The following is a 23,290-nucleotide window of genomic DNA, read 5'->3' on the forward strand; positions in this document are numbered from 1 at the left end:
AGAGGTGAGTTTTACCAGTTCCGCTTCCCCCTGAAGCCTCATGTGCCCCCCTCAACAATCTGCTGGGGAGGGTTAAGGGATCCTCCAGAGCAGCACAGAGGGCTGCAGAAGGAAGGGAGAATAATTGAAAATTGCATACCCCCTTTTGTCTGTCAGATCCTCTGATGGATCTCATTGCTGACCATGAATGGAAGGAGCCCTTGTTTTTGCAGAAGACTAGTTAGGATCCAAGCCAATGTGAGTGAGTGTCCAGGTACCATATCGCAAATTCAGTGTAAGAAACAAAATCCATCAACAAAGGAGTAGGGGTAGGACAGAGGCTGGGAAGAGGGAGAACATGAGGCATACGGTTAATCACAGGAAGTCTCTACCTCTTAAATGAGATACAGGCATTTCTGCAAGATCAACCCTAACAAAGATGCTAAAAGGAACAAAAGGTGGAACATCATCAGGTGCTTGGGTAGTAGGTCTCCTTGCTGTGGGATTATGAATAGCAGATCAAGGCTGGACACCCTCTGTATGAAACGCTTGGTGAAACCAAGTACATTTCCCTGCATTTTTAGGGTTCTTCCAGATGGGAGCTTAATATCACAAATGGGATGTTGGCAACAGGGTGTTTTTTTTTTTTAATTTATCAGATTTTCTGCAAAGAGTAAATCCAGATTAAATGGCTGCTGGTGGTGGGGAATACAGGCTGTCATTTTGATGCCAACAACACCATGTGGATGCTGTGAAAAAACTGAATACGTGATCAGTACTGATACTACAATAAACACCCATTGCCATCAGCAAAAGTGATTTCAGAAAACTAAGACCGTATGTTCATATAGCAGAAATGTCTTCCATTTTTTAAAAAAGCTCTGATTATTGTTTTTCTGAGCAATGACACTGAAAATAAAATATTATTTAGATATTTTAATATCATATACCATTAAAACAGTATTAGAATAATTTTCCTACTAACAACTGCCCTGATATAGTTAGGCCGTAACTGTTAGGCCAAAGCACATAAGAAACCAGCCTTTTATGTACACACATCCTAGCAGATTAGGTACTTTACCAATCAAGAATAATGAGTGTAACTGAAATCAAGATGGCCAATGTTGTTAGTGTCATATATGAGTGTTAACTTGGTCAAAAGCTGGGAGGGGGTGGGTGGAAACTCTCCCCAGATTCTGGCAGCACCAACTATCTTAATTGGAGGTAGCCCTGTGTGGGTCAATTCTTTAATAGCTGGATTGGGGCCAATAGGCACAATCCTCCCACAAATGTCTTTTTGGTAGAACCCATTAAAATGCCTTGGAATAGTGCAGGAATATATATATTGCTTCAGGAAAGACTTGAGTATACATCACAGAGTGCATAGAAAGTAATAAGTGTAAAGAGAACTTATTTGCGTTTCTGTGTATTAACTAGGAATATAGGGGGCTCCCTTCTACTGAGTCCATATAGATGGATCATTGGTCCATCTAGCCCAGTGTTGTCTATAATGAATGCAGCAGCTCTCCAGGGTTTCAGAGAGAGGTCTCTCCTAGTCCTACCTAGAGATGATGGGGATTGAACCTGGTATCTTGTGCAAGCAAAGTAGATGCTCTACCAGTGAGCTATGGCTCTTCTGTGTGTGTTTGCACCTCTTGTGCACATCGGTCCAGTAAATAAAAACAGCTACAGAAAAGATTTGGCTATCATCCAGGGAGTTCTTGGAAGTGTGTGGGTGGGTTACGTGTGCAATCTGTGAAAAGCATTACACTTTTGTTCCTAACAGCAGCTCCCTTGATCTGCTTTTTGAAACTTCCCCCAAATGTAAAAAGTACTTTATGAAGTAGTGTAGAGAAGCTGCTGTTGAGGAGGAGGAAAGGATGATGAAAGGATGATTGAGGCCAATGAGTTCACAGAGCACTTCTCTGGCTAATGATCTTTCTATTAGGAGAAGGAGAAGGGGGAAAAGACCATCCCAAGCCTTTTTAGCAAATTCTAATTTGTTTTTGTCTTGCAGGTAGTTCAAAAGAAAACTTTTTAGCTTTGCTTCACAAACTCTGGAAGCTCCATGCCTGTATGCAGGTTAAGTACTCCTGGTTGCTCCAACACAAAGGCAGGGTGAGCAGCATTGGTGAATTTCTGCCTGATGGCAAAGAGTACTTGCCCTCTTTCTGCGTTGAAAAATAAGAGTCTTCCGGCAGTATAGTCCAGCAGAATGCCAATCCTGGTTGGTTGTTCCGTCACAATAACTTCACTAATTTCACCATTATGGAGGACTTTATATATGAAACTGCAGAGACAGGGACATTAAGTCAACAACAATCAATTGCACAGGTATCACAGAATTTTCTTCCATATATTTTATCTTCCAGACATTAACAAATGAAGACCTTTAGTTTGTAAAGTTTTAACATGTACATTATCACATACTAGGATGCTCCTCCTCTGGTATATATCAGGGCTGTGGTGAAAATAAGGGAGTATTATCTGGTACTGAGCAATCTGTAGCCATATTGCAATGGTTTTGGAACCAGCTACACCTTACTATACTGTTACCATGCTCGGACGTACGAAAGATCGACTCTGGAGCTGGGTGAATGGTGTACTCCTTGGTTGCAGATGATCTTCAGTGCTTTCTTTCTTCTGACTACTATGGATAAATCATTCGAGTACAAAACGATGTAGCATAATTCTAATGGGCATTGTTGGGGGTGGGAATGGCTGTCCCCACTACCCAGCTAGAACAACCATCTCCCCCCCCCCAACAGTGCCATTTGAAATGATGCTACATCATGGCATAGCAGCATTGCTATCCTTCGGTGCATTTCATGTGTGGGGAATATGAATGCTTGGAATGGCCATTTGGAAATGTAGTTCTTGTCCTCATTTATTGGATGAGTTTCAGTTGGTACAGCTTGAGGACGTTGACAAGGTGCTTGGACTGGTGCGTGCAACCACCTCTGTACTGGATCCTTGCCCCTCTTGGCTAGTGAAAGCTGGCAGGGTTGGAACAGCCGGCTAGGCCAGGGAAGTGATAAATGCCTCCTTGAGAGATGGAGTGGTCCCTAGTTGCTTAAAAGAGGCAGTAGTGAGACCACTCCTGAAGAAACCTTCCCTGGACCCAGATAATTTGAACAACTATAGACCGGTAGCGAATGTTCCATTCCTGGGCAAGGTCTTAGAACGGGTGGTTGCCAGCCAGCTCCAGGTGCTCTTGGATGAAACCGATTATCTAGATCCGTTTCAATCCGGTTTTAGGCCCAGTTTTGGCACTGAAACAGCCTTGGTCACCCTGTATGATGACCTATGTCGGGAGAGGGACAGAGGGAGTGTTACTCTGTTGATTCTCCTTGATCTCTCAGCTGCTTTTGATACCATCGACCATGGTATCCTTCTGGAGAGACTCACGGAGCTGGGAGTTGGAGGTACTGCTTGGCAGTGGCTCCGCTCCTACTAGGTGGATCGCCTCCAGAGGGTAGGGCTTGGGGAGTATGGATCGATACCCTGGACTCTCCATTGTGGAGTCCCGCAGGGATCGGTCTTGTCCCCTATGCTTTTTAACATCTACATGAAGCCGCTGGGTGCGGTCATCAGGAGTTTTGGAGTGTGTTGTCACCAGTATGCTGATGACATGCAACTCTATTTCTCCTTTTCATCTTCTTCAGGTGAGGCTGTTAATGTGCTGAACCGCTGCCTGGCCGCGATAATGGACTGGATGAGAGCTAATAAACTGAGGCTCAATCCTGACAAGACTGAGACACTGTTGGTGAGTGCCTTCTCTGACCAGATGGTGGATGTTCAACCTGTTCTAGATGGGGTTACACTCCCCCTGAAGGAACAGGTTCGTAGCTTGGGGGTTCTTTTCGATCCATTCCTGTCTCTCGAGGCGCAGGTGGCCTCGGTGGCACGGAATGCGTTCTACCACCTTCGGTTGGTAGCCCAGCTACGTCCCTATCTGGAAAGCGATGACCTCGCCTCAGTTGTGCATGCTCTGGTAACCTCTAGATTGGATTACTGCAATGCGCTCTATGTGGGGCTGCCTTTGAAGACAGTTCGGAAACTACAGCTAGTGCAAAACGCAGCTGCTAGACTGCTGACGAGGACTAGGCAGTCCGCACATATAACACCTGCTCTGGCTCGTTTGCACAGGCTACCTATCCGTTTCCGGGCTAAATTCAAAGTGCTAGTTTTGACTTATAAAGCCTTACACGGCGCGGGACCACAATACCTAGCAGAACGCCTCTCCCGATATGAACCTACCCATTCACTACGTTCAACATCTAAGGCCCTCCTCCGAGTTCCGACTCACAGAGAAGCTCGGAGGGTCGTAACAAGATCTAGGGCCTTTTCAGTGGCTGCCCCCGAATTATGGAACAGTCTCCCTGATGAGGTCCGCCTGGCTCCTACACTTTTATCTTTTCGGCGCCAGGTGAAAACCTTTTTATTCTCCCAGGCATTTTAATCTATCTTTTAAGCTTTTAACGTATATTAGGTTGTTTATTGTTTAATATTTATGCTCTACTGTTTTTGTGATTTTATTGTATTTTATCCTATGTTGTGCACCGCCCTGAGAGCCTTCGGGCTGTGGGCGGTATATAAATCGAATAAAATAAAATAAATAAATAAAAATAGTTCATTGACAAGGTAGGCAGCAAAGCACACAGGCAATTTACAGGGCCAGCCCAAGACATTTTGCTTCCTTAGAAAAAGGAATGGTACCCTCTCCCCATTCCACATACAGAAGCCAGCAGGACTAGCAGCTGAATATTTCAATAGTGACAGGATAGCACAAGGGTGGGGAACCTCTGGCTCATGGGGCAAATTTGGCCTGCAAGGTCATTCCCCCCCAAACCACACCTACCTGCCCCACATCTGACATCATACATGATATAAGGTGTGAGGCAGGTAGACATGCAGCTGGATTGGCTGTGCAACCAAGTTCCCCATGGGGAATTCAACTGATCAGCCAATCCCTGCAGAAAGCAGTTGATGGACTGTGTGTTCAAGCGTGCTGGATCAACAGTGTAGCGGAGTTCTTAATAAGCAATTCAACTGCACAGCTGCTCTCTGTAGAAAGCCTTGGGTCTTTGCTAAGCATTGGACTGACAAAGCCCCTCAATGTCAGGCGCTTGGGAAGTGCTGTGCAAGGGAGTCTGACAAATGGGTGGGTCAACTCACCTGTTGCTCTTCTGATGTTATTATGATATCAGATGATTGACAGGTGGGTTTTCCCACCCACCTGTGAGTGTTGGCCTGTCAGGGGGAACAGATAAGGACCTGGCCACCCAGGCCAAAAAGGTTCACCAGCCCCGGGATAGAATATTCCACTGCATCTAAGGCAGCCTTTCCCAACCAGTGTGCCTCCAGATGTTGTTGGACCACAATTCCCATCTTTCCTGACCATTGGCAATGCTAGCTGAGGCTGATGGGAGTTGTGGTCCAACAACATCTGGAGGCACACTGGTTGGGAAAGGTTGATCTAAGGCAACAAGCTAGCTTAGTAGGTGCAGGGCAGGCTGTACGGTACACACAGCTCTGCCAACAGAGAAGCATGACCAGGTGGCTGAGAAGAAATGACCAAGGGACTGCCACCATAGCTCCTCAACAGCTGCCATCTAAGATGGCCACCTCACTCTGTCTCATGGTAGGGCCAGCCCAGACAATTTAGCAGGATCCAAGTTATCTCAATGCATGCCTATGAATACCATTCCCATACTCAGTTGATTTTTGGGAGGAGAGAATGATGGGAAGGCAATTTATCCAGATCCAGCCTACGCCAATGAATTTCAATAGCCATTTGAAGGACAATTTTTTCCCCAGTTGCTGATTTGGAGACGGTCCCTAAAAACAACAATATAAGCAAGCAATCCATCACCGTTGGTTTAATGCATTCTAATGGTCATTTGGCCAATTCAGTGTATTTGTATATTCATTTCGAAAGAGCCAGAGGATTCCAAGTGCCATTTTCTGTCATTTGTTTTAGTGTGTGGTCCTCCACCCCCCAAAGAGAGTCGCTTCCTGTGCCAAGCTTGATGAAAAAAACTAAGATGGATTTTACTAGCAATTTCTGTTGTAAGTGAGCAGATATTTTGCATTTCAAGGTGAATATCACAAGCAACAGAAGGCTAAAAGCAATGAGAATTTATCTTTTAACTTTGGATCTTCCACCGTAGTGATGGAATTGCAATTATTAATTTTAGATGTCGATTCTGTGGTGTGTTGAACACAAAAGAGCATTCCTTATTCCCAACTTACAGGACAAAATAACTGTTCCTCAAAATAGTTGAAGATGTGGCCTTTCCTTCAGCAGCATCAAAAAGGCACCCATTGTAAATGCTTTGCTATAATATGCACATTTATTTCAATTTAACAAACAATCTTGTGGCACCTTAAAGACTTAACAAATTTTATTACTGCATTAGGGTCCACTCTAGTCCATGAAAGCTTATGCCATAATAAAACGTGTTAGTCTTTGGGGTGCCACAAGAGCCTCTGTTGCTTTTGCTGCAGCAGACTAACATGGCAGCTCCTCTGGGATTTATTTCAGTGTAATTGATTGAAAGCCAAATGATTAATTAAGTGACATCAGCTGACGGGCCTAAAAGAAGCAGAGCATAAGAATGAGGCCATTCTGGATGGATGACCTTTTATTCCAACTTTTACTTCACTGATAAACAGGCAGACCACTCTTTTCTCAGCCTTAGTCTCTCCTCGCCCGAAACACTGACATCATAACTTTGTGCAGTCATTCATTTCCACGTAGGAACAGGATTGCGCTTGCTGGCCCCATTCTCATCTTTCATAGTTTCAGGATGCCGCTTGCAGAGGATACTCACACACCTCAACACGCATAGGCTGCTTACGCACACTCCATACACTGAGAATTGGAGGGTGAATGATGCATTCATACATCATCATAGTATCAATGTGATGGGAGGAAGCCCAGGAAAGCACTGGGCTCGCACTCTCCTTCCTACCCTCTCCTTCTGGCATGATCATGAGGAGGATACTGCAGGCTTTAGTGTCACTTCCAAATGCCAAACTGTGGTTAATCTTAATTATGGTTTGTTGAAAAAAAGTCAACTTCATAGCCCATGGTTTGAAGTTGGTTTGTTTCAACAAAACATAGTTAAGATTAACCTCAGTTTGATAGGTTTGGACATGCTGCAATTAATCAAAAACGGAAGTGAAAGTTTCCAAACTTCTCCTTGAAGCCATGCTCAAAGAGAAGAGGGAAGGAAGGAATACATGGGTCCAAGGATTGCCTAGGCTTGTTCCAATCATGGTGAACCATCCCAATCATGATAAGTTATGTCAGAATGCACTCGTTGTACATAGAAAGCCTCTATGCATTTGGGTACATGCACATAGGCTCCTGTGCAAACCACACTGTGAATGCATAGAGATGAGCAGAAGGGCCAGAGAAAGCAGTTCCCATCCCCCACTGCCACGCCATCTCCATGCACACAGTTTTATATAGCCCTGGGCTCCTGCTGGGAGGAAGGGCGGGATATAAATCAAATAATAAATAAATAAAATAAAATATAGAAATAAATATTTGCACAGAACTAATGATGCTGATCGGTTGTACAGAGCCATTGCAAGGATTCCTGAGATAATTTATAAGATACACTTTGAACACTTGAAATGTGTAACATAACTAAAAAATTCATCAGGAAACAGACACCTTGAAATGCAACTTAGAAGCATTAACTACCACCTGCCATTGATGATTATGACTGTTATACTAAAACTCCTGATCAGATTATGGAAAGTGGAAGGCTGAAAAGCACTCACAGTGTAACCTTATCTGCCAGTGTAAAGGACAGAGAGTATATCATTAGAGCACTGTTCCCAGCCACCAATCATCCAGAGTTTCAGAGCCCTGGATTTTCTCCAAAAAAAGTCCTCTCCTTCACCCTGTCACCAGCTAAATCATCAAGATAACCTCGAGTGAAGCAGCTGTGGTAGAAATGTATCATATATACAGGAAAATCAGACCAAGAAATGGACAGGTGGGTCTTATGGTTGGAGTATTCATTACACTTACAAATTCCAGATCTGTGCTCCTATTTCAGTTGATGAAAGTTGTGCTATCCAGAAAAGCAGGAGCAGAATCTTGTCATGGAATCTCTTTTGAGCCACTGTGATCTTAAGTCAGTGGCGTTCAGCTTCATTACCCCAAATGGAACTGGAAATGTAAATGGAATTGTAATGGGCCTACTTCACAGTGTTGTTGCAAATGGGAACTTGATGCCAATTGAAGTTTCTCTCCTAGGGCTATCAGCAGCTTGGGGGCGGGGAAAATGAGAGCAATTTTAGCAAATTATAGTGCACAGGAAAAGGGTTCATCCTCCTCCCAATGTACCATGAACCTGATCCTGCTGCCTCCAGTTGTACACTGAGGATTCAAGCATTAAAGTGGTGTTAGACATTATTTTGCAATTAAACATGCATTTTCTATTTTCCGAGTGTAACATCTTAAGGGGGAATCTGTACATTTCCCCTCAGTAATTTAGTGGCAAATTCAGAAGTACAGAGTCCCTTCATGACAGTCATGCCATGCCCCCTCACAGCCACACCTCCTCACTCGCTTGCTCTCTGTCATAATCTCCACCCACCTCAGCCCTTCCTGCACTTGCCTTCTCCCTCAACAACAGACGTCCTTAGGAGCAAATCAGGATGAAACAGGAGTGGGTTAGCTACTGAGATGTGTCTTCTCAATGGCCAACTCACCTCCTTTCACTCTGATATGCTCAAATCAGCAGGAAAGGACAAGGAAGCATGTTAGAACACTCTTCTCAATGGCTAACACACTGCCCTTTGATGCTGATTGGCTTGTAGGATGCTGGGGACATTGGGGCCCAGCTGGGACCCTGCTGTCAAAAAAGTAAAGGGTCTGAGACCCCAGATGTCTACACTCCTGGCTGAGATGTATGAGCTGTCCCTATATCTACAGCCTGCTCATCTCACCATCTAGGACAGCCTTTCCCAACTAGTGGGCCACCAGGTGTTGCTGGACCACAACTCCCATCAGCCTCAGCCAGCATTGCCAATGGTCAGGAAAGATGGGAATTGTGGTCCAACAACATCCCGCTAGTTGGGAAAGGCTGATCTAGGGGGTGCGCAAGGAGATGTCCAAAGACTTCCTCCTTTCAACGTCACTTGTGCATATGCTTCTTGCCACTTTCCATAACATCCAAGCTGTTCTCCAAGGTAACATATCACTATTTACATCTCTCTCTAATGCTCAACTCTGGTGACTCCAAGCCAATCATTTTGTGGGCAAAACAACATCATCCACAAACAAAAGGGAGCTTCTTTCCAACATATCTGGGGGAATCTTGATGTATGCATAAGTATGACAATTATTAATAAATTATTATTATTATAAGTGCTATGCAGCTTTTAAAAACAGGCAAGCATCTTCCAATGTTTTACAATGAGAAAAGCAACACACACACAGACACAAATAGGGAAAGGGTGGAGAATGAACAGATGGGAAAGGGCATATAATTTCACAACTATTTTCCTAGAATGAACTGCCCTTCATTACCTTGTCTTGCTAGGACAATGCAAGCACCAGGAAGTATTGTTCTCCCCCAGGATGCTGTCTTGTGGTACAGTGGAGTAGCAGATCCCAACCTTGTAAGCCGAGCAGCCACTTACAGTGGTTTCCCAATAGTGCCATCCATGAGCAGACAAGAGTTCGCCCAACACTGGTGAGAAGCTGCACACACAGATAACAGAGACAAATGTAGCATTAGAATATGAAAGGACAGCTTGAACCTTTGGCATCAGAAAGGTTCAGTGCCCTAGATCTCACAAGTAACACTGAGATTTCACCTCTCTCAAAAGAAGAAATTAGCCTGTATTTATCTGCTTGTTTGATCAGGGATCTGTTAAATACATGCAAATTGAAATCTGTCCATTGTCCACCCTTATATTCAGGGTTAGATGCTTTGCTTTGTTTTTAATCCAGCCAGATTAGCAACAAGAAAAGAGAGATCTCCCAACAATCAGGCACTTTTGAAATTGTTGCACTCTCAGGGATTGGGAAGAAATTTGTTTGTGAATCTACTTAATTTCTACTTCCAAAGCCAATGCATGAACTGAAATGCAGCTATCATTCAAAATTCACACCTCTCTGAATTTTGCCATGCAGTTTGCAAAAATTTATAGATTAGGAGAAGGGAGAAAGTGTGCACAAAATGTGGATATTAGCAAAACTAATGTGCAAAAATGCATTATAATAGGGGAAATGGCTTGCATCAATGTGCCCTGGGCTCTTGTCATGCTGTGGAACAATGGCTTGCTAGGGCTATCCCACAGCATCTGCCACCTGAGGCAGTTGACACACTCTGCCTAATGGTAGAGCTGCTCCTTACCCCAACAGTACCTTGAACTCAAATTATAAAGAAAAATACATTTCCCTTCATCTCTCCTTTCCCTATATTAATGAAGACTGTAAATCCCCTTTTACAGTCTAATAGGTACTAAGGGTAGGTGAACCTGTCAATTTCGGTTCTCTCAGTTTCACATTTTTCCAACCTTAAATCCAGTTCTTTCCATTGCTGCAGCAATTTGCAGAATTTAAAAAAAATCCTCATGACCATTCACCAGCATTTTAGTGTGAATTTATCCCAATAAACACATTTTTGTCTAAAATACACATTTTTGCAAAGCAAATTTCTCTAATATAATGAATTTGCATATGTTATTTTCACTAATATATGAATTTCTACACACACATTGAATTTGCAATGCATTTCTCCAGCCAAGTACTGTATAAAAAATGCATATACTAGAGTAAGTATATGCATTTTGGGGCATATTACTTTGCTGGAGAACTGGTTTGCAAAATTCAGAGAAGTGCAGATTTCAAAGCATGGTTGTGTTTTGGCTCCCATGTTGTTTTAGAAAGTGCAAATTGTTGGCCAGTAGTGCAATCTATGTGACTCACAGACAGAGGTTTGTTCGGAGGAGAATGAAACCTGCAATAAACGGGTTAAACAGAGCAAGAGGGGTTGCCAGGTTCCTCAAGGCCAGCAGGTGGTTGGCAAGGGCAACCTGGTAGATAAGAAGCTGCTCTTGCAGAAGCTCTGGTGTGGGGGAAAGTCGTTTGGAGTGAAAGAACTGTGTTTTGTATTTTGTCAGTAAAGACTCTTACAAGAAACTTGCCTGGCCTGGCTTATTCACTGGATCTATTCGACACCAGAATTTCTTACTTGTATGATATCTATACGCACGCACCGACAGGGGTTATGGGCCCAGCGTACCACACAAAGTAAGGGGTTCAAGTGTCGTTTACGTGACGTTGTCGCAGAGAAAAGAAAGTGCAAGAAAGAGGCAAGTAAAGAGTGGACAACATGGCTGTAAACCTGTCATCCGGGATGCCGATGGAGAGACTGAATGCTGTAAACTACTCCAGCTGGAAATGGAGAATGAGAGCAGTTCTGATTAAAGAAGATTTGAATGTCGTAGAAAACCCCCCTCCGGCAGCTCCTTCAGCAGCGTGGATGAAGAAAGACGAGAAAGCGAAGGCTTTTATTACTCTGGGGCTGTCTGATTCTCAACTGTTGCTGGTGAGTAATGAGCCGACAGCTAATCAAATGTGGGAGAAGCTAAGGGCCACTCATGTGCAGCAAACCGCAGGGAGCCGGCTGTGTTTAGCGCGGAAGCTTTATCAGATGCGTTTTACAGATGAAGTGACTATGACAGAGCATCTGGCTGAATTTCGTAGATTATTTGCTGAACTTCAAGATAGAGGAGTACATCATAGTGACATTCAGATGGTCTATATACTGTTATCTTCTTTTGATCGAAAATGGGATGTACTGGTCTCTAGTTTGGAAACTTTACCAGACGGAACTTTATCTCTGGACTTTGTAGAACAGAAACTTCAACAAGAATGGAATAGGAGACAAGAGAGTAAGAGGACTGAGTTAAAAGAGACTGAGGCTGTACAACAACCACAATATCAAAGAAACAGGCAAGAGAATAAAATATGTTATTTTTGTGGGTTCCGAGGACATATACAGAGACATTGTTTAAGTAAGAAGAGAAATAACAGGGACTTTGGACATCGGAAACCAAGCGTGAACTTTATTACTAAGGAGGACAATAAACTAATTAACTCTAAATGGCTTCTCGACAGCAGAGCGTCTAATTGCCTGATCACAGACTCTATTTTACACATCAAAGCCAGTGCAAGAGAAGATTTATCTGGCTGACGGATCAGGACGCAATTGCAAGAGGCACGCTCAAGTTAAGTAATTTGAGAACTATATTGACAGATGTGTTATTAGTTTCTGGTTTAAAATATAACATACTATCGGTGAGAAAACTAGCTCAAATAGGTTGTAAAATTACATTTGAAGGGAATCGATGTTTTGTGAGAAAAGATGGTGAAATCTGTATGCAAGGGAAATTACAGAACCAAATGTTTATGGTAGAGAGCAAGCTTGATGAACCAAAATATGTCAAAAAGGGTGCATTCATAAGACAGGTACATGATATTAAACAAGTTGCTGTGAAGAAATGTGCTGTAGAACAACCATCCCAGGAGGACGTTTCAGCCTCAATCAATACATCAGGAGATCCCTCTAATTTGGCTGATATTGCTCAATTACCTCATGCTGAGCAAGAAAAGTGGAAGGCTGCAATGCAAGAAGAACTAAATGCCATAAAGAAAAACCAAACATGGTCACTATGTACATTGCCAGAAGGAAAAAAGGCTGTGGGATGTAGATGGATATTTAAGAGAAAAAGGAATAGTGCAGGTATAGTCACAAGATATAGAGCCCGCTTAGTAGCGAAGGGCTACACACAGATTTATGGCACTGACTATGATAATGTGTTCGCGCCTGTAGTAAAATTCGAATCAATCAGGCTGTTACTAAAGATTGCTGCTATAAGTCAAATGCAGGTGTTCCACTATGATATTAGCACTGCCTTTCTTCATGGAGTGTTAACAGAAGACATTTACATGGAACAGCCAGCAGGGTTCACCGAAACACCAGGCTTAGTTTGTAAATTACATAAATCATTGTATGGCTTGCGTCAAAGTGCGAGGTGCTGGAACACGCGATTGGATGAAGTGTTAAAAGATATGGGTTTTTCCAGATGTGTTGCTGATACGTGCATGTATGTGAAAAGCATAAATGGCAAGAAAACGTATTGTGCTATTTATGTTGATGACATTCTGTTTTTTTGCCCGGGAGAAGCAGAAGAAAGACAGTTCTTTGATAGCTTACAACAGCAAGTGGATACAAAGCGCCTAGGGCCAGTTGCACAATATCTAGGAACAGAAATAATACGCACTACTGATGGTGGTTTTGCCCTATTGCAGACAGGGAAGATAGATAGTCTGCTAGAGACTTGTGGCATGAGTGAATGCAATCCTGTGAGTACACCAATGACAGTTTCATTCCAGCAAGAAGTATGCAACAAAGCATATGAAAAGCCAGATTTTTACAGACATGTTATAGGGAAACTGCAATTCCTTGTAAAGGTATCTAGACCAGATATATGCAATGCAGTGGGCATTTTATGTAGAAAAGTTGAAAAACCATCAGAACATGATTGGCTTGGGGTCAAAAGAGTGCTAAGATACCTGAAAGGCACAAGAACAAAGGGATTAATGCTGTCAGCACAGAAACAAGGAGGCATAGACTGTTATGTAGATGCAGATCATGCTGGAGACCTAGCCAGTCGAAAATCTACAACAGGCATTATAATTAGATTGCATGGCTCAGTACTGGATTGGTGCAGCAGAAAGCAAAATATTGTAGCAACATCCAGTGCTGAGGCTGAATATGTGGGTCTGTCTGCAGCTTGTAATGAAATCCAATGGTTTGCACAACTTGCTCAAGAAGTGCATGTGAATACTGTTTTGCCCATAACAGTATTCGAGGATAACCAGACTTGTATCGCATTGGCAACATCGGAAGCTAACACAAAAAGAATGAAGCATATCAGTGTGCGATATTTCCACATTCGCGATTGTATACAACAGGGAGTCATTACGCTACAATACTGTGACACAAGGCATATGTTGGCAGACATACTGACGAAACCACTCAGTGAAGATAAGTATCAATCTCTAGTACAGATGCTTAATGTGCGTGATATAAATGACTCTGTAAAACTTGTATGAATAAAGAAACAAACCTGAAATGGAAATAGAGACTGTAAAGGGAACCAACAAAAAAAAGATATGTATATATATATATATGTATTGGAATTGTACTGTATAACTGAAGATAAATGTAGTTTGTGATCTGTGAGTCCCAGGTGGGGGCTGTTGGCCAGTAGTGCAATCTATGTGACTCACAGACAGAGGTTTGTTCGGAGGAGAATGAAACCTGCAATAAACAGGTTAAACAGAGCAAGAGGGGTTGCCAGGTTCCTCAAGGCCAGCAGGTGGTTGGCAAGGGCAACCTGGTAGATAAGAAGCTGCTCTTGCAGAAGCTCTGGTGTGGGGGAAAGTTGTTTGGAGTGAGAGAACTGTGTTTTGTATTTTGTCAGTAAAGACTCTTACAAGAAACTTGCCTGGCCTGGCTTATTCACTGGATCTATTCGACACCAGAATTTCTTACTTGTATGATATCTATATGCACGCACCGACACAAATTTGGTAGGTTTGCCTTTAAATGCAAGCTGAACTGAATTTCTTCCCCATCTCTAATCTGCACAGATTTTCACATTGTTGACAATAATGTTCAATGGTAAGGAGGAATATATATGAGTAGTACTTACCTGGTGACTTCAGATTTCTCAGGAAGGCATATCATAGTTCCATTCGGCGACACTTGTAATTCAGGGGGAGCTGCTTCTTTCATTATGTGAAATCTAGTTCCTTTTGTGATTCATAAGATAGAAATAAGACACTACTTCAGGGATGATTAAAATGTTCATTTGTAGTGAATCACAAAACCGTAAGGTCTATAGTAATCACTGTCACTGAAACAATGTAATGCAGAATTTACTAGAAGGAATTCTGAAATGAGACAAACATTGATATTTGCACTTGGTGATAAGGGACTGAAGTCTATGCCAGCTCTCATCTGCGCGCAGGAGTGGTCTTATCTTCATACATGGCAAGGGTGAAGTTGGAAAAGATATACTTTTAGGCCACCATAGTCCTAATGAACTCAGGCAATGGGGTTTGTATATGAATCTTCACTTTTCCCCAGACTGACTGGTCTGATTTGAACTTACCAACTTGGATCAATTTTCTTTATGCTAAATCAGGGGTGGGGAACCTGTGGCCCTCCAGATGTTGTTGGACTGGTTGTCTCATCTCAGAAAGGATATTGTAGAGCTGGAAAAGGTTCAGAGAAGAGCAACCAGAATGATCAAGGGGATGGAGTGATTCCTCTATGAAGAAAAGTTGCTGCATTTGGGGCTTTTTAGTTTAGAGAAAAGGCAAGTCAGAGGTGACATGATAGTAGTGTATAAAATTATGCAAGGCATGGAAAAAGTGGATAGAGAATTTTTTCTCTCCCTCATAACACTAGAATTCATGGACATTCAATGAAGCTGAATGTTGGAAAATTCAGGACAGACTAAAGAAAGTACTTCTTCATGCAGCACCTAGTTAAATTGTGGAATTCACTCCCACAGGAGGCAGTGATGGCCACCAACTTGGATAGCTCTAAAAGAAGATTAGACAACTTCATGGAAGATAAGGCCGGCAATGGCTACAAGCCATGATGGCTGTGCTCAGCCTCCATAGTCAGAGGCAGTATGCTTCTGAAAACTAGTTGCCAGAAGCTGCAGGAGGGGAGAATGTTCTTGCACTCAGGTCCTGCATGCTGCTTCCCATGGGCATCTGGTTGGCCACTGTGAGAACTGGATGCTGAACTAGATATGGGCCATTGGCCTGATCCAGCAGGCTCTTCTGATGTTCTTATGACTTCATCTCTCATCAGCCTCAGCCACCATGACCAATAATTAGGGATGACGGGAGTTCTAGCCCAGAAACATCTGGAGAGCCACAAATCCCCCACCTCTGCTATAAGGAATGAGAGACATGGTGATTGCTAAAGCCTTGAATCCACCCTCAGAAATACAGTGTCAGTAGTATTTCTCCTGTTTTTTTCTCTGACTTTTGTAAAGTACATCAGCTATTCCTCCAGTTCTAAGTCCAAAGAACTGCCTGCCATAACCTAACCCATACCAAGCTTCCACTGACAGAAATGTTAAGTAGCCTAAATGTGAACTAGAGAATGGTCCATACTTTGCAATCATATTAAATACAGTAGAAGACTCTGGGGGAGATCTGTTAGGTGGAAGTCCTTGAATCCAGGTTTATTGCTAGTTTACTCCCAACATACATGAAGACCCTTTTCTTGCACAACTGTCAAATTTTTAAAGAAACCAGTCTCTGATATTATGATCATTAACAACTTTATTTTAGTAAGTGACCACAAACCAATTTACCTCCAAAAGTGCAATGTATCCATAAATACAATATTACAGTATTCACTTCGAAATTGTTCTGCCAGAATCTGTAACTGTATGTTTTGCTTCATAGGGAAAATAGCAGATGGGGGGGTTCAGTTTGGGAAAATGGCAGGGGGGAGGGGAACAGTTAACCTCCCCTCCTGCAGGCTCATAGCCCTGAACTGCTACATATCTTCATCCACTCACCTTTTAAAAGTGGAAAATTTGATCAAGCATCTCCTGCTGTCTCATGTGGTTGCAGAAAATACACCAGTCCAGATGGACAAGATGAGAGTATGCAATACAATGCTGAGTTTTGTACATTTTGTCCCTCTGTCTTTCTGCACAAAAGGCTTTCTGCTCCATCAATGTACATTTGGTTTGCATTGCTGCACACAATCCACACATCTGTGCTCAAAGTAGCATATTTCTGTTGTGGTCACATTACACTCTAATGACTCTGTTTCAGAATGTAACGTTTGAAGTAGAAAGTATATTGTTTCTTTTTACCTCCACCCAATCCCGATTAGGTTAGAAGCCTACGGCAGCCCACACATCCAAATAGGCTATCAAATGGGAGCTGCTGGCTATGTGAACCAGCTCTAAATCTTTAGATCTGTTTAGTGAAATAAATAGAATGAACAAGGTAGAATGGGGTTTAATTTCCAACGGGCCACAGAGATTTTACAAATGGGACATTGGCAAGGTTTTTTTCTTAAAGGGTAAATCCAGATTAAATTGGGGAAGACATAGGCTGCCAGTTTGATGTCAACAGCATTGTGGGGACACCGGAAGAATCATGTATACATGAGAAGCACTGATCCCACAATAACACCTGTCTGGAAGCAGTTTAAGACAGCCTTCCTCAACCCTAGGGTCCTCCAGATGTCTTGGAATACAACCCCCATCAGCCTCAGCCAGCACAACATCAGTATTACATTGGATATTTTTCCAATGACATCTGGTGAATTACATCTGATTTTGGCCAGTGTCAATCATATCCCAGTTGGGTCTTCACTGTGCCTAAATACACTGGTGACTTCTGGATATACAGTATCATCCTGTCATATATTCTATAGAAATGATTGTGAGCATTTTCTTACCTTTCCCACTGGTTAGAAAGCAGTTATCAATACCCTGGGATGTGACAGATTTTGCATGTTCAACTTCAGTGAAATAAAGAAAATAAATTTGAAAAAAAGAGAAAAGAGAAAGCATTTATTTACCTTTTGTTGAGATGAGAGCGGCTTCACTTTGTTCACTTGTCCCGAAGATGTTAACTGCTCTCACATAGAAGAAATAATTTATGTTTGATTCTAGGTGAACTTTCATTTCAGGTCTTTTAGTTCCAGCCAGAGATCTGAAATACATAGTATATAGTAAATGTACGCTGAATCCTGCAGAAGAAAATCCATAGCTGTTTGTTCACTCAAAAATCACTGCTGTCCCTCAAGTTGCTTGTTTCCCAGCAGGGGAACACATACCATAGGAACAAGGTGGAAAGCATTTTATCATAAAATAGAAGACATTACCCAATAAACCATTATGGCAGGGATGTGGAACAGGATCTGGCCCCTTGCAGGCCACTGACAGGTGAGCAGGACACTCACCTGTCAATCACCAGATATCACCACGATGTTCATGGAACCATGTGGTTGCCCCCAACACTGCATTATAGATACTTTTGGAAAGAGAGACTTTCCAAAAGGATGAACACGAAAACAGGGAATGGACTTTGGAGACCCCTTCCCCCCCACATACAGATTTATTTAAGAGATATATGGAAACCAAGAAGGTTCCCAGTCTCTGGCTAGTTCCATTTTTCATGCTGTCAAGAGGAGCAAAATAATGGGTTGGATCTGGATAACTGGAGCAATCTTAATGAGGAGCCTGGGATGGAGAGTGGCATTTTCACTGCCATATCCAAAGGCAACCAGGGCATTTCCTCCCCACTCCCGTTTTGCTACACCAGCTCCAGGGACAGCTATGGTGCCCCACTGTCCCCAAACACCCCATTCGGGGGCTTTCTGCTGACTACTGCCAGTGGGGAAACTGCTGGCAGTAGCTAGTGATATCAGCAGTCCCCTTGCCAATGAACGCACAGGGCTGAGGGTTCTTGCTTTCTCCCTTCCCCCATGTCTACACAGAATCTTTGTATGTTGAACATTCATTCACTTAAGGTCACAGGTTATCAACAGCAGTCGTCCAGGGTAGGCGGAGAATAGAGGAGACCCCACTCTAGAATTCTTGGGTCGTGGGATGTACTAGAATTTTTCTATTTGGGAGTCAGACTTCAGACAGCAGAACAGACTTTATAATATATGCTATTTATTCATATCTTGCACACTACAACTAATAAAATGCATTCTAGGTGGCCTCAGCCATCATTGCAGAAACAGAAAAATAGAAATACAGATCAGCATGAAAAAAGCTGCTGGATAGCCATTTAACATCAAAGTAAACAACACTGAAGGCACATCTTAGTTAAAACAAGTTACAAGAGATGAAGGTCTGAGTTAAATTCTAAGTCATATTACAGAGCCAAAGTTACAAAGTACATGGAAATACATGTCATAATACATCCCCATCAGATACCATGGATGGAATAGATGGATGGTTCTCCTGCATTCTTCAACCCCACACTCCAGCAGAGCTGAGGGGTAATGAGTGCTATAAAACCTGGCCTTTTATACCATTTCTTATCAAAGAGAAGATTTGTTCCCATGGCCTTATCAATTATGCTGTCTATTAGAAGCAGGGCTGGCTCTAAAGGGCGGCCAGGTGGGGCACTGGCCCAAGGGCCCCTCAGCTGCCCCTCTGCTCCCCTTCTGCAACCCACGCCCCACCCCACCCCCACCTACCTGCCCTGTCTTTTACCATTGCCCTTAATGAAGATGGCAGCCACGGTTTCCCTAAGGTACTGAAGCCCCTGCTGCCATCTTAGTTGATGGCAGAGGTGCGCGAGAGAGATGGTGGCAGAGGCGTCATCCCCTTAGGGAAACCGCAGCCACCATCTTCGTTAAGGGCAATGGTAAAAGACAGGAGACATGTAGGGGGGACGTGGGGGGGCGCATGCGTGCATGCATGCGCACACACGCTGGGGCCCAGGGCAAGCTGATGCCCAAGGGCCCCAACATGCCTGGAGCCGGCCCTGATTAGAAGTGGCACTAGTGACATTTCTGCCTTCTCCTAGAGATGGTGAGAATGCTCAATGTAAACTACTAGTAGGATGTGGTAGTGTTAACCATACTATATAAGGAGCTTCCTCCTAAAACTGGCAGTTGAGTGTTGTTGTACTGCCCAGATGTCTTATCTCCATGTCTTCCAGCTGCTTTCACAGGAAAATTACAGCTTTGGTCAGGAGACAGAGGAAAGAGGGGCAGTTTTAAACTACTCCCTTTTCTGATTATTAGGCTCGTATGCATGAAGCAGATTTTATAAGCTATTTCAGTAAATCTTAAGCATATGCTAAGTAAATATAAGCAGATGTAAATGATTTCAGCATAATTTATGCATATTTTAAAGCATTCGCTGGGATGGTCCATTATATTAGCGTGTAGTTTGGACCTTATATTAGAATAAAGCAACTTCATAGGTTCAAGATACTTTGCTTCTTGGGAAGGAGAAGTTGCACAAATTTCCCATTCTTCCCTAAGAGGATTCTCAGAGAAATGAAAGTTAGAGCACCTCAAGACTGTCAGTATTTTGTGGGAGGAATTCATGTCCACTCTAGGAAATTTAGGTTTACACAATTAAGGTGGATTAAAAGCAGTCTGCCACCCTAGTACAACAAATCCACTTTATTAAAAAAACTGACTTTTTGCAGTTATGAAAGTGGCAGAGAAAAGCACTGAATAGTGCGGAATGAACAAATGATTAATAAGATGATGTATAAACACCTCACAAAGAAATCAGGAAGAATGCTTATTTTCATATAACCTCCCAGCAAATGAGAACAAACACTCAATAAAGCCTATCTAACCTCTGCACAAGCTTTGTGCAAACAAATCAATGTTCTTAAAAACAATTGTCTGACTCGAACATTAGAAGCTGTTTTTTCACCTGTGTTCCACCAGATAGCACTAGAAGCTGAATAATGACAAGCATATCTGCTAGTTGCTGATTTCTTTTTTAAGCATTACGCCTTGTGCATGAGTATAGCCAAAATCATTTTACTTCTTACATTCCTTATGCTGAGCAAACAGTAGTTAATATCAACATAGTTTTGCATTAGAGAGCTTCGAAGGACTGGTTGCTACATCTCATTTATTCACTAATAGGCAAAAAACGTGTGCTTTAAGAACGTACCTATAGTCAACAGATATTTCTATCAAACTTTAAAAAGCAGGGAAATTGGGCACCTATAGTGAATGCACTAGGGGAGCAGGAGACATGACCTCCGTTGAGATATTGTGCTGCCCTACAAATTTGTCAAAATGCAAATACAATTTCGGTTGGTCTTTCACAGTCCAATCCACTTACTGTGCAGCTTGGAAGAATTTGGTAACATGTGCCTCTTAGCCAGAGAGACTTTTACAACACTGACGGTTCTTACTGAGCATGCCCGGCCTTATAATTGCTTTGAATGCTAAATTTCTTTAATTAAAAATCTGCCAGACATTTTTTTAAACTTTTAAACTGCAGACGATTAAGGTCAGAGTATGAGGCAAGGTCAGTAATAGGCTTACAGGTACTCTGTGAACATGGCTGATTTTTAATGAATTTCAACAGATTATGAGAACTCTGACAGAAAAAACTCCAAAAGGGATCTGTTTTTTCTCTCTCTCTTTTTACACTTTGAACTCTTGATTCTTTTTGACTGTTTTCTGTATCACCATGAAAATTTAGATGGTTGATAAGCAAGCATTTCTGAGTTCAGGACTATAAGTTTTGTAAGGTTTTGTTTTAAATGAGCTTAAGGGAAGCATCAGAATGGCATGGGGGTATTTTTAATTTAACATTGCAGAATGCGAAAAATCCAAGCTGACTACAGTATGCGGCCACTCTTGTGGCTGTACAATTATATGGCTTTTTTGATGTCCCCTTCCCATTAAAAAAAAAAGGTGGAAATATATTCTTCAAAGAGCTATTTTTTCCTAGAGTGGATTTAAAAGACTTTCAGATTCATCTGTTAATCTGACCTGCGCCAAACCTATTTATAGGCTCTATCACTCTTATCCTAGAATCAATATAAAAATACATAATCAGATGTAACTCAGTTTCATGAAGAATAGTATGTCAACAAGGCAAATGACCAAATAACCCTTATTCAACAAGGCAAATGTCTAATTTCAATCACGTAAACATTTGCACTCCTGGCTGGTATCAGTAGAAGATCACCTGGCCAGACAATGTGTTGAAGGTGAGAAGGGGGAAATTACAGTGGCAGGTCCTGCCCCTGAACACCACATGTTCAATTAAAGGTCTATGGGAGAAAAAAACCTAAATCAGGTTTAGCTTTAGGTTTTTTTTAAAAAAAAATGATTTAGTTTTTTCCCCATCAGGGCTAGAGAACCTGTAGCTCTCCAGATGTTGCTGAAGCAGATGTTGCTGAACCAACTCCCATCAGCCCCAGTCACCACAGCCAATGGTTGGTTATGAGAGGGATGGGAGTTGTAGTCAAGCAACATCTAAAGGGCCACATGTTCCTCATCCCTGGCCTACACATGCAACTCAGAAATGAAGGATATTCCCAAAGCTCTCCCCATTTCAGCTTGGAACTGATCCAAGCTGCCTCCCCTTCCCCAACACTTCCAAACTGGGAGAGCCTGGAAAATATTTCTGACCCAAAGCAGGAAAATGCCCATCCTCATCCCTGCTCCCAAGTGCAATTGCAGCAGCCAGGCTTTGCTGTCCCAGCAGCTCACCTGGGATAAAATAAAGGAGGAAAATTATGAAAATCCCTCCTTTTTAACCTCTCTGTATGTTCCTGGTCCCCCTAATGTCATGTTTAGAATGGAAGGGGGGAGTGTGTTTTGTAGGGGCTCAGCGGGAGAGAGCTAGTAGAGGATGGCTGGGACAAGGGTAGGAAGCAAGCACTCTACTCTGGCCCAGATTTTACCAAAGCCAGCAGAGCATTTGGGGGCTTGTTCAATCTGTTTCTCCTTTGAGACACACTTTAGTAAGTCCCCAAAGTCTGTTTTCGAGACTGCCAGATATACACATAAGCTAAGTAAGCTACAGCTTAGGAGTTCACATTATGAGGGGCTTCTAAATACAGTTTTTTTAACTAAATTTCAAGATATATGTTTTAGTTAGATTGTTAGTTTTGACTGCAGCAATCCACGGGAACTTCTTAACAACATATCAACCCTATGTCTGACATGATATCATCACAGAAGTCTGCAAATAAAATTGCTACAGCCTATCATAGTAAGCAGCAGCACAGATAAGTGAGGTCAAGAGGAGTGACGGCAAAGAAAAAAAGTGGCAAAGAGAAAAGCAGCAACCAGGGGATCAAAGTGGTGGCAAAGCGCATTGAAATAATTCAAATGTTCAGCAAAGTTTCACACACACACTGTACATTTGGCTGTGTCAAATGTGCTGATTTAAAGGCAAACTCGAGAATATTCAGTGCAGTCTTAATTAAAACTAGAGCAGTATATGCGTAGGGGCTTGGCACTCTGATATCAGTGCCTTCCTACACACCATCCACACATCCACAATATTTTCACATAACAAATGCTGGCTGTTCCACATCTCTGAGGAAGTGCCAGCATATGCAGAAAGCATAGGAAAACAAACTCGCACTCACTATGAACAGAGATAAGCAGTAGAATACAGCCAACCTTCCCACATGGGAACAATTTGTAGCAGAACTGCATCGGCACAGTTCTACACGGCAAGTTTTATAGAATGTTAG

The 23,290-nt window shown here is 42.5% G+C and overlaps 1 protein-coding gene across 2 annotated transcripts in view; it reads right to left on the bottom strand.

Moving 5' to 3' along the window:
• Positions 1-902: 902 nt before the first annotated feature.
• Positions 903-23,290, bottom strand: part of CMYA5 (cardiomyopathy associated 5) — a 108,470-nt gene continuing 86,082 nt past the window's right edge. For both annotated transcript variants that reach the window (XM_061619803.1, XM_061619793.1), the window contains exons 10-13: positions 17,655-17,788; positions 14,740-14,839; positions 9,536-9,709; positions 903-2,269 (exon numbers count right to left, since the gene is read on the bottom strand). In XM_061619803.1, the coding sequence (XP_061475787.1) occupies positions 2,017-2,269; positions 9,536-9,709; positions 14,740-14,839; positions 17,655-17,788 (661 nt within the window). In that variant the 3' untranslated portion in view covers positions 903-2,016. The remainder of the gene's footprint in view (positions 2,270-9,535; positions 9,710-14,739; positions 14,840-17,654; positions 17,789-23,290) is intronic.

The sequence above is a fragment of the Rhineura floridana genome, chromosome 1 (genome assembly GCF_030035675.1).
Source record: "Rhineura floridana isolate rRhiFlo1 chromosome 1, rRhiFlo1.hap2, whole genome shotgun sequence".
NCBI classification, from domain to species: domain Eukaryota; kingdom Metazoa; phylum Chordata; class Lepidosauria; order Squamata; family Rhineuridae; genus Rhineura; species Rhineura floridana.